The sequence below is a fragment of the Oncorhynchus mykiss genome, chromosome 7, assembly GCF_013265735.2.
Source record: "Oncorhynchus mykiss isolate Arlee chromosome 7, USDA_OmykA_1.1, whole genome shotgun sequence".
NCBI classification, from domain to species: domain Eukaryota; kingdom Metazoa; phylum Chordata; class Actinopteri; order Salmoniformes; family Salmonidae; genus Oncorhynchus; species Oncorhynchus mykiss.
In genome coordinates, this window is record NC_048571.1 from 16,663,338 (window position 1) to 16,681,874 (window position 18,537).

The 18,537-nt window shown below is 43.6% G+C and overlaps 1 protein-coding gene across 5 annotated transcripts; it reads left to right on the top strand.

The window, feature by feature from the left end:
* The first annotated feature begins 336 nt into the window (after nucleotides 1–336).
* Nucleotides 337–8,236, top strand: LOC110528869 (transcription factor Sp3). Of its 5 annotated transcripts, XM_021611036.2 has the most exons (9): nucleotides 360–538; nucleotides 804–901; nucleotides 2,432–2,665; nucleotides 3,967–4,533; nucleotides 4,764–4,958; nucleotides 5,051–5,252; nucleotides 5,364–5,553; nucleotides 5,765–5,961; nucleotides 6,074–8,236. In XM_021611036.2, exons 2-9 carry the CDS (start codon nucleotides 833–835, stop codon nucleotides 6,328–6,330), a joined length of 1,911 nt encoding a protein of 636 aa, XP_021466711.1. In that variant the 5' UTR covers nucleotides 360–538; nucleotides 804–832; the 3' UTR covers nucleotides 6,331–8,236. The 5 variants fall into 5 exon arrangements, with proteins under 5 accessions (XP_036838691.1, XP_036838689.1, XP_021466711.1 ...); XM_036982796.1 differs by having other exon boundaries at nucleotides 337–538; nucleotides 4,797–4,958; nucleotides 5,051–5,553; XM_036982794.1 differs by having other exon boundaries at nucleotides 343–538; nucleotides 5,051–5,553.
* The last annotated feature ends 10,301 nt before the right edge of the window (nucleotides 8,237–18,537 follow it).

The following is an 18,537-nucleotide window of genomic DNA, read 5'->3' on the forward strand; positions in this document are numbered from 1 at the left end:
CAGCCTCAAAGAACAATGTAGCCAAAATGTTCACGATCACTGCACTTAAATATAACAGAGCTTAGTTGCAATGTTAGCCAGCTAACCAAGTAGTGTAACAAGGTGAATATGCGGATACATTAATACGAAAATAAATATTGCTGCAATTACATTTGCCATTTTCCCAACACTTCCTGCTCTTCAATTTCAACCATAGATTCCCAGATATGAGGTTCTTGTCTAAAAACAAACAGGAAACAGATATCCCATAAAATGACGGACATATCGCTTGGTCATAGAATTCTCACCAAACCACAGAGTTAACCAATCAATTTTGAGAAGAACGGCGGGACTTCCTGTTACGTTGCTAGCGCCCCCCTTTTTGTGTTTCCCTCACTGTCAATCAAAATAGAAAAAAATCGACCCGAATTCACCGATCAACACAAGCCCGCCTTTGATAAAAGATAATCATGTTCGGAGTTTAGTTGATCAGATAATCTTTCGATTATTACCATTCACGATATGACTGGTACATAACATTTAACCCATCAACCAACCGGTGAGTTTGTACGTTACAACCGATAGCAAGGCAGGCTAACTACGTCTTTTAATCTTTTGCAGGAGACCTATGCTAGGTAGTTAGCTAGTTAACAAAAGTAAACATTCAATCTGTGTCGAAATCCGCATTGAAACCTTGTCGCAAAGTTAAGGTTTGCCGTTTATTCTTCATCGACCGAAGTTTGTTGTCTCTTTGCAGCCTTTTGGGAGCAGAAACCTGTGAGAAATTTAGTGTTTTGCTAAATTTTCCTTTCTCTCCATGCTAGCGCCAGAGCAACATTTGAAACAAGAGGAAATGGCTACCGCGGACGTGGAAGGCAGTCAAAGCGAATTCCTACAGCACGGCGGAGCCTCGGAAAACCAGGTACCCCAACATTTTCTATCTCGTATTTCGACTCCTCCGAGCTACTACTGTGTGGTGTTTTTAGCTAGCTAGAAGTTCACACGTTTTAAATGTTGCAGGGGGTGTAAAGCTAGTATACTTCCGCCGCTGTGTTCCCCGCTATAACGGCCACCCACTTTACCCCTCTAGAACCCGCCCATAGTGGGTAGGACACAGCCCGTCACTTGGTCAGGTCGCCGATATTTAGCTCGTCTACCTGGGGCTAGAGGGGTACAGTGGGGAAAGGAGGGGTGAGTGGGGAAACCGAACAGAGAATGTGGGAATCTGCACCCGACTACAAAAGATCTCCCCACACCCATGCTGTAGCGATTACGTATTTTGTCTAGCCATACTAGCTGTCTTCGTTGGATGATAGAAGGGAGTCTTCGATGATTTGTCTAGTTGTGGTGACTAGCTCTCGAAAAACCATTCTCCCTATGTAGGCTGTTCAGCTATTACTTTCGCCCACATTTGGCTCCACAATTCCGAAGCTGTGTTTTAACATTTAGAAACGCCAATCATTGCTTTCAAAGTGGTTTTCAAAACATACGCTGATATCCGCCTTAATTTCCATCTGATATTAAAGATATCTTTCAAATAATAAAAAAAATATACTAACTGTAGCCGTTTTGCACAGATCGACAAGCTGTGTGCCTCCAGTTGATGAACTACACTTCATCCCCAGTTGTGCGCACACGCGTGTTCGGGAGCTCGCTAATTAGCGCCGGTGGCCGCCAATGTCTCTTCTGTCTTTGTAAACAAGCGATGTATAACATGGAGAACTGACCGTGTGGGAACACTAATCCTATAAAAATGTGTGTAGTAATTTAACCTTTTTGTTTAAAACCATAAATAAAAAAAGTCTTCCTGATATGAAAGATACTTCCTTATGTTTCCAAAAACGTACCGCAAGCGATGCATGTTGATGTTTAGGGCTCGTCAGAATATACTGTACCTTCGTCAATAGGCGCTGAATATGGTAGGTGCGTCACATGCTTGAGGAAGTTTGGATCCTTTCTTATCAAACCACCTAGCTAAGCCAAAGTCTGTATAGCGGATTCAGAAATATTTAGGTTAATGGTTGATTTCTCATGTTGTGACATTTTTGCCTTATTAAGGGAAATGTCTTGATACTACTGTATTACTAGTCCACTGTTGCAGATATCAAATCCTATATTATAGGTATCTATTTTAACAAGATCCACAATAATTGTCTTGTCTACTGACACTGTATTGTGATAACAAACTATACTGCACGTCATTTTGCCCTATTCACAGTGTGGAGCCTACACCCTGATATCTGTCTCTGTACCTCTAGCTCTCGTCTCAGATAGTACAGAAATGTCATTTCCAAATTAATATTTTGCTTCATATTCTTTGTGAACTACAATGCAAGCGCGTAAGACTTATGACCAGTGCCTTCTACATATCTGTAACTAGATCAGCTTTTTTCATTCCGCAACAGTGGATCTGAATAATAATTTATGAATGTGTGTGTCTTCTCTCTGTCAGACCACAGACATGACCGCCATCCAGCTAACAGGTTCAGACCGTTGGGAGTTGTTAACCCCGGTCTCTACAGGGAAGGATGCGCAGCAGGGAGTCGTCCACATTCCTAACTCTGGCATGATGACCTCTAACGGCCAGTATGTTCTCCCTATCGGGAACATGGACAGTCAGCCCATCTACGTCACAGCATCTGGCAACGACGGCTCAGCCAACGGAGTGTCCAGCATACAATACCAGGTAGTGTACTGTTCACACGCAGATACTTTTGGCCATGTAGTGTATGTGGACATCCCTTCAAATGAGTGAATTTGGCTATTTCAGCCACACCCGTTGCTGACGGGTGTATAAAATCGAGCACACGGCCATGCAATTTCCATAGACAAACATTGTCGGTAGAATGGCCTGTAGTGAAGAGCTCAATGACTTTCAACGTGGCACCATCATAGGATGCCATCTTTCCAACAAGTCAGTTCGTCAAATTTCTGCCCTGCTATAGTTGCCCCAGTCAGCTGTAAAATTCGTCTGTCCTTGGTTGCAACACTCACTACCGAGTTCCAAACTAACTTTGGAAGCAACGTCAGCACAAGATCTGTTCGTCGGGAGCTTCATGAAATGGGTTTCCTTGGCCGAGCAGCTGCATACAAGCCTAAGATCACCATGCGCAATGCCAAGCGTCAGCTGGAATGGTGTAAAGCTCGTCGCCATTGGACCTTGGAGCAGTAGAAACACGTTCTCTGTAGTGATGAATCACGCTTCACCATTTGGCAGTCCGACGGACGAGTCTGGGTTTGACTGATGCCAGGAAAGCACTACCTGCCCAAAGGCATAGTGCCAACTGTAAAGTTTGGAGGAGGAGGAATAATGGTCTGGGGCTGTTTTTCATGGTTCGGGCTAGGCCTCTTAGTTCCAGTGAAGGGAAATCAGCGCTGCAGCATATGATGACATTCTAGACAATTCTGTGCTTCCATCTTTGTGGCAATAGTTTGTGGAATGCCCTTTCCTGTTTCAGCATGACAATGCCCCTGTGCACAAAGTGAGATCCATGCAGAAATAATTTGTTGAGATTGGTGTGGAAGAACTTGACTGGCCTGCACAGAGCCCTGACCTCAACCCCATCGAACACCTTTGGGATGAATTGGACTGCCGACTGAGAGCCTGGCCTAATCGCCTAACATCAGTGCCCGGACTCACTAATGCTCTTATGGCTAAAGCTGCAACAAAGTTCCAACATCTAGTATAAAACCTTCCCAGAAGAGTGGAGGCTGTTGTAGCAGCAAAGGGGGGGGACCCACTCCATATTAATGCCCATGATTTTAGAATGAGATGTTTGACGAGCAGGTGTCCACATACCTTTGGCCATGTAGTGTGTGCACCTGGTAATCGACCTGGTAATGGACACCTGCTAACAGAGGTGTGCATGTGTGTGAGTGTACCTCTGTTAGCAGGTGTCCATTACCAGGTCGATTATCATGTTATCCCTTACACACAATATTCTCTACACACAAATGTCGAACTCTCTCTTCCATGTCATCCCTCAGATCCACAACTCCGATGGAACTCTGGCAGGCTTCTCTGCGCAGGGATTGGACGATGGCTCGGGCCAAATCCAGCTCATCCAGGACGGTAGCCACGGCAATATCGGAATCAGCGTCGCCACAACAACAACCTCTGACCTCCTAACGCAGGCTGGGCATATGCAGCAGATTCAGAGCGTGTCATTGGCCGGGGGCACGACCTATAGCGGCGCGGTTCCCATGGGGCTGTCGGGGGGTAACATAACTTTCCTCCCTATCAACAGCATAGACCTCGAATCACTAGGGCTTGCCGGTGCTCAGACGGTTCCCATAGCAACGACGACCGACGGTCAGCTGATCATGGGCAGCCAGGCGCTGGAGGGGCCGGAAGGTGGAGCCAAACAGCTAGCGACCCTAGTTAGTGAAGCTAACGGTAACCCAGACCTCTACGTGCCAACAACCTCATCATCCCAGCTGCCTGAGACCATCGACGGGACGGGGGTACTGACCCAAGCTACTGCCGTGTCCGCCGGGGTTTCAGACGCATCCCCAGAGAACTACAACTCCCACAACCACCTGCAGCAAATACAGGTCAGTCATATGACATAATTCCCTAGGCTTTATTCCCAGTGCCCTACACCACATATAACAGTCATATTACAGTGAGCCATGATACAGGAAAAAAGTTACTAGTCTTGTTTAACTTGTTTTCAGCAGGTCATATCATATTACTATGTACGTTGCTGTAGGTTCTCCTCGGGACACTGTTCTAAGAGCATGGCTGAAAAATACCATGACTGAATTAAGTCTGTTTCATCCAGGTGTCCACCGCTAATGCCTCGTCCTTCTCCCAGCCCATCCTACAGCTGTCGGGGGACAACCAGGGGGCCCAGGGACAGGATCTATCCCAGTCTGGGCAGACGCTCCAGAGTGTCCAGCTCGTCAACCCTGGAACCTTCCTCATCCAGGCCCAGACAGTCACTGCTTCGGGACAGATACAGTGGCAGACCTTCCAGGTAGGTTGTGTGGGTGTGTGTTTATCTGTTTCAATACGTAGGTGTGTGGGATCATGCATGTGTGTAACTCTTTCAAACGCACTCTCTCTCAGGTCCAAGGGGTCCAGTCTCTGCAGGGCCTCCAGCTCCCCCAGGCCCAGGGGGGCCAGCAGCTGACTCTGGCCCCAGTCCAGGGCCTCTCTATGGGTCAGGGAGGATCCATCACCCTGCCTAACCTCCAGACTGTTACAGTCAACTCTATAGGACAGCCAGGGATACAATACACACAGGGAGAGGAGGCCGGCAGTCCTGCAGGTAGGAACATGCATACGTATACACATACATACATACATACAAACCCCATCTTTCTATTTCTTACTTTGTCTCTCTCACACACACACACACACACACACACACAACTATCAGGCATCCAGATAAAGGAGGAGCCAGACTCTGAAGAGTGGCAGCTGAGTGGTGACTCCACCCTCAACCCCAGTGACATCAACAACCTGCGTGTCCAGATGGATGACGAAGACATGGACATGTCCACCGGGGATGGCAAGAGGTTGAGGAGAGTCGCCTGCACCTGTCCCAACTGTAAAGAGGCTGGAGGGAGGTGGGTTGGAAAGACACACAAAACAATATATTAACACAAATGTATATAAAAACGTTGGATCCTAGGCTTTAGCTCAGTGGGTTAATGTGGTTGAACCGGGGTCTACACTCAGTAGGGTCAGTTTCAACCACCACAATTGAAATTCCAGTGACTGCATGAAGTTGACTTTGTGTGTGACCCCCAACCCTCTCTCTTGTCACCCCTTCCCCAGAGGGTCGAGTCTTGGTAAGAAGAAGCAGCATATCTGTCACATCGTGGGCTGTGGGAAGGTGTACGGTAAGACTTCTCACCTCAGGGCTCACCTCAGATGGCACAGCGGAGAACGGCCCTTCGTCTGCAACTGGATGTTCTGTGGCAAGCGGTTTACCCGGAGTGACGAGCTACAGAGACACAGACGGACACACACGGGTAGGAATACACACGAACACCATCTTCACTACATAACACAAGCTTAACGCTTACCACACTTATTCTTTCATCACTCTCTACCTCTTTTTCTCCCTTTCATTTCTCTGTCCAGGAGAGAAGAAGTTTGTGTGCGCACAGTGTTCAAAGAGGTTCATGCGTAGCGACCATCTGGCCAAACATATAAAGACTCACCAGAATAAAAAAGGTGTGGCTTCCTCCTCATTGTCTCCGCCCCCCAGCGACACCATCATCACCGCAGACGGAACCACCCTCATCCTTCAATCAGCTGCTGGCGGCCACGACCTCCTAGGCAATCAGGAGATCCCTCTGCAGCTGGTCACCGTGGCGCCCGGTGAGGTCATGGAATGAGGACGTGGCTTATAGACTGGCCAATAAACAGGGACCGTGTGGGCTTTTTTTCTCCCCCCCTTTGTTTTTTGTTTTTTTATTGATTTTTTTTATATATGAATATATATACGTAAATATATATGACAAATATATATATATTTTAAGTAAGAGTTATCATGACTTTATGTTTGTTATTTGCAGTCTTTTTATAGGCAGGCAAACAAATTACATTCAATGTTGTCACTATGTACACACACAGACACACACACTCTCGCAAACATGAATACTCACTACGAAATGCCTTATTTTGTATCATACTGTTGTATAAAATGCTGGAGATGCATGTGTTTTTTAAGCTTTTTGCAGATCATGTAATTGTGTTAGGATGCAGGGAATAGGAAAAGTGTAGTAGCCCTCTCTCTAGAGCGATTGATTGAATAATTGATTATATTGAATCATCGGTCGCTTTCTCTAGAGAGTGTGGGTGTCTGTGTATTGAGAGAGACTACAGGTGGCTTCATTAACTCTTCACCTGAAGCGACAAGCATAACACCCTTTTAAGACCTTGTGAACACTGTCATAGCCATGATATAACACTTTTTTTTTTTTACATTTTTATTATAGAACACTATGACAGCGTTTATAACAACCAATATCTGCATAATGTCAGACCTTTGTAATGTAGTGGTAGAGTTGGGCTTGCACACTGATTCTCCAACACATACCTTTGATTTGTTAACAATGTTCTGATCAATTAATGTTTGGATTGATTGAAACTTTGCTAACCAATAAAGGTATGTCTGTGTGGACACTTTTATTTCCATGTAGATTTTTTTCCAGCCCTGTACCCCATGAAAGTGATGTGACCTCATGCTATTAAAGCTTGTGTCATGTGACATGCCCTGTGGTTTCGGGTGAAGCGTTATTAGCGGTTGGATTGATTTGGTGATAAAAGTTGGCCATACATGCAGCTCTAGGGTCAGTTTAGGATTTATCCCCCTTAATGTTTGAGGTTAGGATTTGGGGGGGTAAGCTGATCCTAGATCTGCCTGAAGGAAACGTTGACCCACGGCAGAATGTTTGGGTCATCACTCTAGCCAACTCAAGTCAAATGTGTCTTCAGTTAACTATTTTTTTTTTCCAGTTTTTTTACTTTTTGTTGTATAGCTACATTTTATATTCTGTTTCTATGACTAGCTTAGTTTGGGACTTGTCAGAAGGAAGCATCTCAGATCGGTTTCTACCCATGGAATTAAAATTAGTTAAAGGACACAGGTCTGAAAATCGACTTGATTTCTCAATTGCCCACCCAAAATGGTGACAACATTTTGAACTTGCCATTTTTGCATTTCTGGAACAGTTGAGGTTCACTGACCAGTACATTGAACATTTCATATGGTACATCAAATATGGCCGCCGGAGCATGCACCCACTGCAAGACATTTGGTGCAGTCCAATTTTCTACCCTTCTCCTGAAGTGTGTACTCGTTCACTCACCTGCATGGATTTAAATGGAGTGGATTATGGTGGAAACTTCCTCCAGACATTTTTCTACCAATCCACACATCTGGGTGAGGGGTAGAATCTGAATCGCAATATTCTGTTCTACTCATTCTAATTCTATTAAGTTTCCACTGCTCTCAGGCTAGTTGCTTCTCATTGTAAAGGAAACAATCATGCCATTATTATTTCTAAATGTTATTGTAATCTTTCCTGTCAGTATGTGCATGTCTTAGCGTCCACTTACCTGTATATTATCTTCTATTCACATTGTTTATAGAAGCCATTTTCTTTAGATAAATAATTTTGTTGTATCAAAAGCTTATTTTAATTGTTTTTTTTAAAAGAAAGTGTAAAATTTGAATGTTACTTTTTGTAAAACCTTTTTTCAAATGGATCATAATTAAAGTCTGATTCCTTCCAATGACAGACTGTGTGCATGTGTGTGTCACTAGTTATTTTATGATAACTGCAAAGATTATTCCTCTCTGGTTACAGAGCTTGCAGGTCTTCTGAAAACAGTAGGTGGCAGCAAAGCCATTTGTGGCAGGATTACGTCAATTGACATCCACAAAGAACAGTTTGCCTTCAACAATGGCTTTTATGAAGAAGAAACTGCAGATTTGTTGGAATAATCATGTATAATAATCATAATTATGTTCTGGTATCTTTAGCTGTTGGTTACATTATGTTCTTGATAGAACCCTGACCTGTTCACCGGACAGGTCAGTGCTACCTGTCTGACCTGCTGTTTTCAACTCTAGAGACAGCAGGAGCGGTAGAGATACTCAATGATCAGCTATGATAAACCAACTGACATGTACTCCAGAGGTTCTGAGCTGTGGCACTCTTGACAACCACTGATTATTATTATTTGACCCTGCTGGTCATCTATGAACATTTGAACGTCTTGGCCATGTTCCGTTATCTCCACCCGGCACAGCTAGAAGAATACTGGCCACCCCTCATAGCCTGGTTCCTCTCTAGGTTTCTTCCTAGGTTCTGGCCTTTCTAGGGAGTTTTAATTTGACACTGTGCTTCTACACCTGCATTGCTTGCTGTTTGGGGCTTTAGGCTGGGTTTTTGTACAGCACGTTGAGATATCAGCTGATGTAAGAAGGGCTTTGTAAATACGTTTGATTTGATTTTGATAGGTCATTTAAATAAGAGGCAAAGACTACATTTAGAGAACTGAAACGTTATCTGACTGTCACTTCATTGCAATAGTAAGAGCTCGTAAGTATCCTAGCCATGTTTACGACTAAAACAAATAATTGTATAACTAACCAAAGATAGACCAGAGCCTGTCGTTTCCAATGGTAGCAAATTAATCATAGTGGGCAGAACAGGCAAGATGGAGGGCAGAGCCAAGCACAAGCTAGTGTGCTCATGTTGTCACATTTATTTGCATATTTCCGTTAGAGAACACTTACTCTGAAGTGCTCGTGTGCAATAACTCAATTTGCCTTTACACTCGTTCTGAACAATGCCATAAAAAAGTAGGCAAAGGGCAAAGTTTACAAAAACTCCACTCTGTTAGAGATTATAGTTTTGGAAACAGAAAACTGTATGGAGACCAATGACATAATTAGCAGAATGTCAGCCAAAATCCGTCTTGCTCCATCTTCTCCCGCTGTTGGCCTATGGGCTTCACATTTATACATCCGGTGAAATGTCTGTCTCATTGTTCTATCTGTGACTCAACAACAGATGGAAGGGGTTTAGTTATCTTAATCTTTTACTAAAGTAAAAAAAAACTTGCTAGCTAGTAGTAGTGCAGTCTTAATTTTTACCCGAGTTGGCGAAAATCAAATGATTGATTTCAAGACTGGGCTGAAAATCGCTCAGTTCTCATTTCGATAGCTGAGGCAGCCGATAATGCAGATCTAGCGCACTATCGGACTCCGGACTCAACTCCGACTCTTGTGTACTCTTGTGTTTGGAGTCGACTCTTGCTATACTCTCAAAACACTGAAACAGATAGTATTTTATTGAACCTTTATTTAGTTAAGAACAAATTCTTATTACAATGACAGCCTACCGTCAGATACGTACATACCACTTCATCATCAACAGTCCTACTGTTAGGGTTGCGTCAATTCGAATCTGGTATCAGGATAAATATGACATTGAGTCACCGATTGTATGCTATGTATTTTTTATTAGCTAAGCAATAAGTGGTAAATGCAATTTTCGTATATTCGGGCTCTCTGTCACACCTCGCAGGGCAAAACAGAGAACTGACTTGTTCCTGACAAAGATATTATAATATACTCTTGACAGAAGTAGTTCCTGCTTCCGAGCCGGCCTGTCAGAGTAGAGACTGGGCGTGGTTTAAACTCACTCAGCCTATCGTTGATTGTTGGCGCACAGGCTGGTCCCAGCCCCCTAAGCGCTTCAGCGGTCAGTCGTTGTAGTTGTGTAGAATATCTATGCACTCACACACTCAATACAGTTATCTCACACCTGGCTCTTGTTATCTAACAAAATACCATTTGTTCCCGCAACACTACGTTCTGAATGTGCCCTCACAACTCATTGCACAGTTCCTGTCTTCATGTTATTCTGTATTTTTCCATCACGAGAAAGGCCCATGGCCCTGAAACTGTTAACAATGTCTCAAGTCAGCTATGTTGCATAACACATATACCTACACAAGCCAACAGCAAATAATATTCCATCACATATGATATGGTAACGGGCTATAGTGTATAACACAGAACCTCACACTACTAGGAAGACTATATTTGCGTTCTAGAGGACTGACATGAGCATGACGCTGCCCATTTGCTGATCAACTTAACCTATAACAGGCCTATTTTGTTTGAATATCGAACGTGATGTGTTCAGACTTGACAGATCCCATGGGATTATATTTTATATGCAGTATTTTGTGTATATTTTTATTTGAACTTTGATTTAACTAGGCAAGTCGGTTTTAAGAACAAATTCTTATTTACAATGACGGCCAAACCCGGATGACGCTGGGCCAATTGTGCAGCTCTATGGGACTCCCAATCACGGCCGGTTGTGATACAGCCTGGATCCGATGTCTGTAGCATTGAGATGCAGTGCCTTAGACCGCTGCGCCACTCGGGAGCCTCAAGCCTATTATTTGGTATGCTTTTGCCCTATTCGGACGGGTATTACTAGAAACGTTGGTTTTGTCATTATATTCCAAACATGTGCCTTGTTCCAGTGGTCGATTCACACAATCTGCTCCCTGTAATTCTAATTTATTTCTATATTTTTAATTAAATTGATTTATGATGGAAACCTGAATGTTTTTATTGTGGGCGTGGATATATTTCAACGTCATGTCTAGACGATAATAGGCTACTACAACTCATGCTCTGCTGCCAAATGCAGGCCTGTAGGTGTCCCTATAGTGTGTTATGCAGCACTATACAGGATCACTCCAATAATGGTATCTTTCCAATGGTTTGAAGCAGCTAACTAGCCTCTCCATCAGGGTGCTCTGCTGTCACCCCATTCGGTTTGGTTTGTGTCATATTGTTTGAAGTTCGTCCTTGTTTTTATTACTTGTGACCGTGTACCAACCTGGGCGATACTCTGGTCTTCCAGTATTGCGGCGTTGAGGGTTTGTCTTTGTTGTTTGTGTTACTTGTCTGTCCACCGGAACCCTCACGGTTTTAGCCTTCGGGTCCAGGGACCGTGACTACCACGCAAGATCTGGAGACGGTGTGTTTCACTACCGTGGGCTTGCAGTCCTCTCTGAGAGTGAGCTAGGTGTTGCGAGGCGCTCCACCTTTCGTTAAAGATTTTTTATAACTAAACACATTTTTTATTTAACCTTTATTTAACCAGGTAGGCTAGTTGAGAACAAGTTCTCATTTACAACTGCGACCTGGCAAAGATAAAGCAAAGCAGTGCAACACAAACAACAACACAGAGTTACACATGGAATAAACAAACATACAGTCAATATTACAATATAAAAAGTCTATATACAGTTTGGGCAAATGAGGTAGGTAAGGCAATAAATAAGCCATAGTGGCGAAATAATTAAAATATAGCAATTTAACACTGGAGTGATAGATCTGCAGAAGATGAGTGTGCAAGTAGAGATACTGGGGTGCAAAATAGCAAAATAAATAACAGTATGGGGATGAGGTAGTTGGATGGGCTATTTACAGATGGGCTATGTACAGGTGCAGTGATCTGTGAGCTGCGCTGACAGCTCGTGAGGTAGATATGAGTCGCCAGCTTCAGAGATTTTTGCAGTTCGTTCTAGTCATTGGCAGCAGAGAACTGGAAGGAAAGCTGGCCGAAGGAGGAATTGGCTTTGGGGGTGAACAGTGAAATATACCTGCTGGAGCATGTGCTACGGGTGGGTGCTGCTATGGTGACCAGTGAGCTGAGATAAGGCTGGGCTTTACCTAGCAAAGACTTATAGATGACCTGGAGCCATTGGGTTTGGCAACAAATATGAAGCAATGGACAGCCATTGGTGGGTAGTATATGGGGCTTTGGTGACAAAACGGATGGCACTGTGATAGACTGCATCCAATTTGCTGAGTAGTGTTGGAGGCTATTTTGTAAATTACATCGCCGAAGTCAAGGATCGGTAGGATGGTCAGTTTTACGAAGGTATGTTTGGCAGCATGAGTGAAGGATGCTTTGTTGTGAAATAGGAAGCCAATTCTAGATTTAATTTTGTCCCTTGGAGATTCTTAATGTGAGTCTGGAAGGAGAGTTTACAGTCTAACCAGACACCTAGTTATTTGTAGTTGTCCACATATTCTAAGTCAGAACTGTCCAGAGTAGTGATGCTGGACGGGCGGGCAGATGTGGGCAGCAATCGGTTGAAGAGCATGCATTTAGTTTTACTTGCATTTAAGAGCAGTTGGAGGCCATGGAAGGAGAGTTTTATGGCATTGAAGCTCTTCTGGAGGTTAGTTAACACAGTGTCCAAAGAAGGGCTAGAAGTATACAGAATGGTGTCGCCTGCGTAAAGGTGGATCAGAGAATCACCAGCAGCAAGAGCGACATCATTGATATACAGAGAACAAAGTCGGCCCGAGGATTGAACCCTGTGGCACCCCCATAGAGACTGCCAGAGATCTGGACAACAGGCCCTCCGATTTGACACACTGAACTCTATCAGAGAAGTAGTTGGTAAACCAGGCGAGGCAATCATTTGAGAAACCAAGGCTGTCGAGTCTGCCAATAAGAATGTGGTGATTGACAGAGTCGAAAGCCTTGGCCAGGTCGATGAATACGGCTGCACAGTAATGTCTCTTATCGATGGGGGTTATGATGTCGTTTAGGACCTTGAGCGTGGCTGAAGTGCACCCATGACCAGCTCTGAAACCAGATTGCATAGCGGAGAAGGTACTGTGGGATTCAAAATGGTCGGTAATCTGTTTGTTAACTTGGCTTTCGAAGACCTTAGAAAAACAGGGTAGGATAGATATAGGTCTGTAGCAGTTTGGGTCTAGAGTGTCACCCCCTTTGAAGAGGGGGATGACCGCAGCAGCTTTCCAATCTTTGGGAATCTCAGAAAGAGAGGTTGAACAGGCTAGTAATAGGGGTTGCAACAATTTCGGCAGATAATCTTAGAAAGAGGGGGTCCAGATTGTCTAGCCCGGCTGATTTGTAGGGGTCCAGATTTTGCAGCTCTTTCAGAACATCAGCTATCTGGATTTGGGTGAAGGAGAAATGGTGGGGGCTTTGGCGGGTTGCTGTGGAGGGTGCCGGGCAGTTGACCGGGGTAGGGATAGCCAGGTGGAAAGCATTGCCAGCCGTAGAGAAATTCTCAATTATAGTGGATTTATCGGTGGTGACAGTGTTTCCTAGCCTCAGAGCAGTGGGCAGCTGGGAGGAGGTGCTCTTATTCTCCATGGACTTTACAGTGATAACCACAATAACAACGAAATGTGCAAACGTTGCCCAATTAGCGGGAGGGTTGGTGGCAACTTTATGTCCTGTGTGGTGCTGAAGTTCAGAGCGGCTTTCAGTCAAAACCAATACAGGGCTGTGAAACACTGAGCCTGAGCTCTGATGTCATTTATAGCATGTTACTGTACAGCCACTGCGTTACATTTTCAAGCCGTATACAGGTATGAGTGTAAAGGGTTACTAAATGACAGTGGGAGCACATCAAAGTTATGAACAGGTATTCATCATTTCTTTGTATTTGACCTTCTGTCATGTTCTATCCAAAAGAGGACTTCATCAGAGGGCAAGGATATCATCAACCAGAGGATAGGGATGCTCCTGGCTATTATCCTCAAGACTAATGCATCTGTAACTTTGTCCAGTCCTTCCTGGGATGGGAGTTTTGGAGACAGGGCTGTCCTAAAAGCACATTTAAAACCCACTACAGCCTGGGGGTGACTAGTTCCATGTTGCCAGAACTGCAGCAGAGAGACTCCTGTCTGGAAGGACTTTCTATTAACCCACCAGAGCGAACGCAACACATTATAATTTTTGTTCTCCATCTCCAGGGGTCTCATTTATCAACTGTGCGAAATTACAAATGATGGTGATTCATCAAACTGTTGATCGCAACATATGTTTTTATTGATAAATCAGAGCCATACTATATTTGTGCGGTCATGGACTAGCATTACAACCCCACCTGGAAAACTCCATTCACCTTTTCTGGTAACAAAAATACCCTCATATGCTGTATGATTTGGAAATGTTGGAACTGGGTCATGATAGTTCCTAAAAGAAAGAGCAATGGCAAATTTGATCACACTTCTGTCAATCTTTTGCAATTACTTTTTCATACTCAACATGCATGTGAGTGCCAGACACTGGCTGCACATTCTGCAAGATTGATTGTCTATTCAAGTAAATGCTACAGCCCACAAGTGTATGCAAAAGAAAAACTGCTGTTGAATCTTTTTTTTATCGATAGATGATTGTGTTTTTATCTCCTGGCTTGATATAGGCTCTGAGACAAAATAGGCTATGACATTGTGCACCTATTGCACATATATTTATCATTATGTTTTTATTCACATTATTATGAATGACTCCATTTCCCCCAAATAACAATATTTGCTGGCAATACCATTCTTCAAACACTAGAAGTTGTGCGTACGCATGGTCTGAGCTGTGCGTGGAGATACGCACCCTTTCCATCAAGTTCAAATTTGAAGAATACCAACCTTTGCAGGAAAACTGGCACACACAAGGCTTAGTGTTTTTTGTGCTTACGCTCCTTTGATAAATGAGGCCCCAGAACTCGTTTCCACAGAATCTTCCGCAGGCACTATTCTCGCTCCCGTTCCCAACACCAGGCACTATTCTCGCTCCCGTTCCCAACACCAGGCACTATTCTCGCTCCCGTTCCCAACACCAGGCACTATTCTCGCTCCCGTTCCCAACACCAGTGTTTCCAGAGCCGCTCCCACAGCCCGGAATACCGTTTGTGTCAGAGCCACAGCCATTCCCCCATGTTCAACAGCCACAGGCACATCGGCAACAGGGTACGTGTACACACACACACACGCACTAAATGTTTTCAGCGTAGTTGATGTGATGGTGTGTGTGTTCCAGAGTGCAGAGAACAGAATGGAGTCAGACAGAGGAAGGAGATGAGAAATTTCCTCCACCACTGAACCATCAAACACAGACCAGACTCCAACCCCTGAGACCTCCAGTCCACAACCCCCTTAGCCAGACACAGACCAGACACCAGCTCCTGGCTCTGACACCTCCAGTCCACAACTCCCTCAGCCAGACACAGACCCCACCCCTGGGACCTCCTCTGACCAACTGAAGCCGTTAGTGTCTTTTAAACAACGTTAAAGCTTGCCTGTATAATGCAAGAATTTGCTACAGTAGAAGTCGGAAGTTTACATACACCCTAACCAAATACATTTAAACTCAAGTTTCAGAATTCCTGACATTTAATCATTGAAAAAATTCCCTGTCTTAGGTCAGTTAGGATCACGACTTTATTTTAAGAATGTGAAATGTCAGAATGATAATAGAGAGAATGATTTATTTCAGCTTTTATTTCTTTCATCACATTCCCAGTGGGTCAGAAGTTCACTTACAGTCAATTAGTCTTTGGTAACATTGCCTTTAAATTGTTTAACTTGGGTCAAACATTTCAGGTAGCCTTCCACAAGCTTCCCACAATAAGTTGGGTGAATTTTGGCCCATTCCTCCTGACAGACCTGGTGTAACTGAGTCAGGTTTGTAGGCCTCCGTGCTCGTACACGCTTTTTCAGTTCTGCCCACATTTTCTATAGGATTGAGGTCAGGGCCTTGTGATGGCCACTCCAATACCTTGACTTTGTTGTCCTTAAGCCATTTTTCCACAACTTTGGAAGTAGGCTTGGGGTCACTGTCCATTTGGAAGACCCATTTGCGACCAAGCTTTAACTTCCTGACTGATGTCTTAAGATGTTGCTTCAATATATCCACATAATTGTCCTCCCTCATGATGCAATCTATTTTGTGAAGTGCACCAGTCCCTCCTGCAGCAAAGCACCCCCACAACATGATGCTGCCATCCCTGTGTTCACGGTTGGGATGTTGTTATTTTGCTTGCAAGCCTCCCCCTTTTTTCTCCAAACATAACGATGGTCATTATGGCCAAACAGTTCTATTTTTGTTTCATCAGACTACAGGACTTTTCTCCAAAACGTACAATCTTTGTCCCCATGTGCAGTTGCAAACCTTAGTCTGGCTTTTTTATGGCGGTTTTGGAGCAGTGGCTTCTTCCTTGCTTAGCAGCCTTTCAGGTTATGTCAATATAGGACTTGTTTTACTGTGGATATAGATACTTTTGTACCCGCTTCCTCCAGTATCTTCACAAGGTCCTCAGATGTTGTTCTGGGATTGATTTGCACTTTTCACACCAAAGTATGTTAATCTCAAGAAGACAAAACACATCTCCTTCCTGAGCGGTGTGATGGCTGCGTAGTCCCACTGTGTTTATACTTGCGTAATATTGTTTGTACAGATGAACATGGTACCTTCAGACGTTTGTAAATTGCTCCCAAGGATGAACCAGACTTGTGGTGGTCTACAATGTTTTGTGAGGTCTTGGCTGATTTCTTTTGATTTTCCCATGATGTCAAGCAAAGAGGCACTGCGTTTGAAGGTATTCCTTGAAATACATCCACAGTTACACCTCCAATTTACTCAAATTATGTCAATTAGCCTATCAGAAGCTTCTAAAGCCATGACATCATTTTCTGGAATTTTCCAAGCTGTATAAAGGCACAGTCAATTTAGTGTATGTAAACTTCTGACCCACTGGAATTGTGATACAGTGAATTATAAGTGAAATAATCTGTCTGTAAACAATTGTTGGAAAAATTACTTGTGTCATGCACAAAGTGGATGTCCTAACCGACTTGCCAAAACTATAGTTTGTTAACAAGAAATTTGTGGAGTGGTTGAAAAACGAGTTTTAATGGCTCCAATTTAAGTGTATGTAAACTTCCGACTTCAACTGTATATGAGATCAGAATGACCCGAAATGTTCCTAATCTCTCATGAAATGTATAAAAGCCTCACACGTTGGTTCTGCTTTTAACAATGAATATGCTTTTTTATGTAGTTCCATTGTCCTCATGCATCTCAGTTGATAAGAGAGGTAGTGGAAGATATCCCTTCCCTAATCCCTCGTGTTCGTTTAGCAGAAACGGCCCTAAGACATACAGTACCAGTCAAAAGTTTGGACAGACCTACCCATTCAAGGGGTTTTCTTTATTTTAACTCTTTTCTACATTGTAGAATATATATACATTTTTTAAACTATGAAATAACACAAATAGAATCATGTTGTAACCAAAAAACAGTTTAAAAAATCTAAATATATTTTCAATTTTATATTATTCAAAGTAGCCACCCTTTGCCTTGATGACAGCTTTGCACACTCTTGGCATTCTCTCAACCAGCTTCATGAGGAATGCTTTTCCAACCATCTTGAAGGAGTTCCCAAATATTCTGAGCACTTGTTGGCTGCTTTTCCTTCACTCTGCGGTCCAACTCATCCCAAGCCATCTGAATTGGGTTGAGGTTGGGTGATTGTGGAGGCCAGGTCATCTGATGCAGCACCATCACTCTCCTCCTTGGTCAAATAGCACTTACACAGCCTGGAGGTTTGTTTTAGGTCGTTGTCCTGTTGAAAAACAAATGAGAGTCCCACTAAGCGCAAACCAGGTGGGATGGCGTATCGCTGCAGAATGCTGTGGAAGCAATGCGGTCAAGGTTACTACATGATTCCATGTGTTATTTCATAGCTTTGATGTCTTTACTGTTATTATACAATGTAGAAAATAGTACACATTTAAAAATGAATGAATAGTAGGTGTCCATACTTTTGCATGGTATTGTATGACGTTCTGCATCTGACCAACCACAACGTGCAAAGACAGAGTCTACTACAGAGGACAGACGTCAGTGTTTAATAATCCTGTTGTCCCCCAGATGTCTTTGGACATCTGCTCATAAACTAAAAAATATGTCTTGCTCTCCTCCTCATGTGCAGGGCCCAGAGTTGTTCCTGCTCATGAGTAGTGCCCAGAGTCTTTCCACATGACTTGACCAGGAAAAACATCTGCCCATGACTCACTGTTCCCCCATGTCTCCTCAAGACTTTGCTGGCCCATTGGAAAACATCAGCTGAAGAACCAAAGCCTCCAAAAGCAAAGACAATAAAGAAACTTGCTCAAATATCCCCAAAAATAACAAACAATGAACCATCTCAGAAGCACATAACACAACAGGCAA

Bases quoted from the DNA above. Each gene is read 5' to 3' on its own strand.
- LOC110528869 (XM_036982794.1), top strand. From the start codon at position 833: ATGGCTACCGCGGACGTGGAAGGCAGTCAAAGCGAATTCCTACAGCAC. The intron at 2,666-3,966 runs GTAGTGTACTGT...GTCATCCCTCAG, and splicing joins TGTCCAGCATACAATACCAG to ATCCACAACTCCGATGGAAC. The intron at 4,959-5,050 runs GTAGGTTGTGTG...ACTCTCTCTCAG, and splicing joins TACAGTGGCAGACCTTCCAG to GTCCAAGGGGTCCAGTCTCT.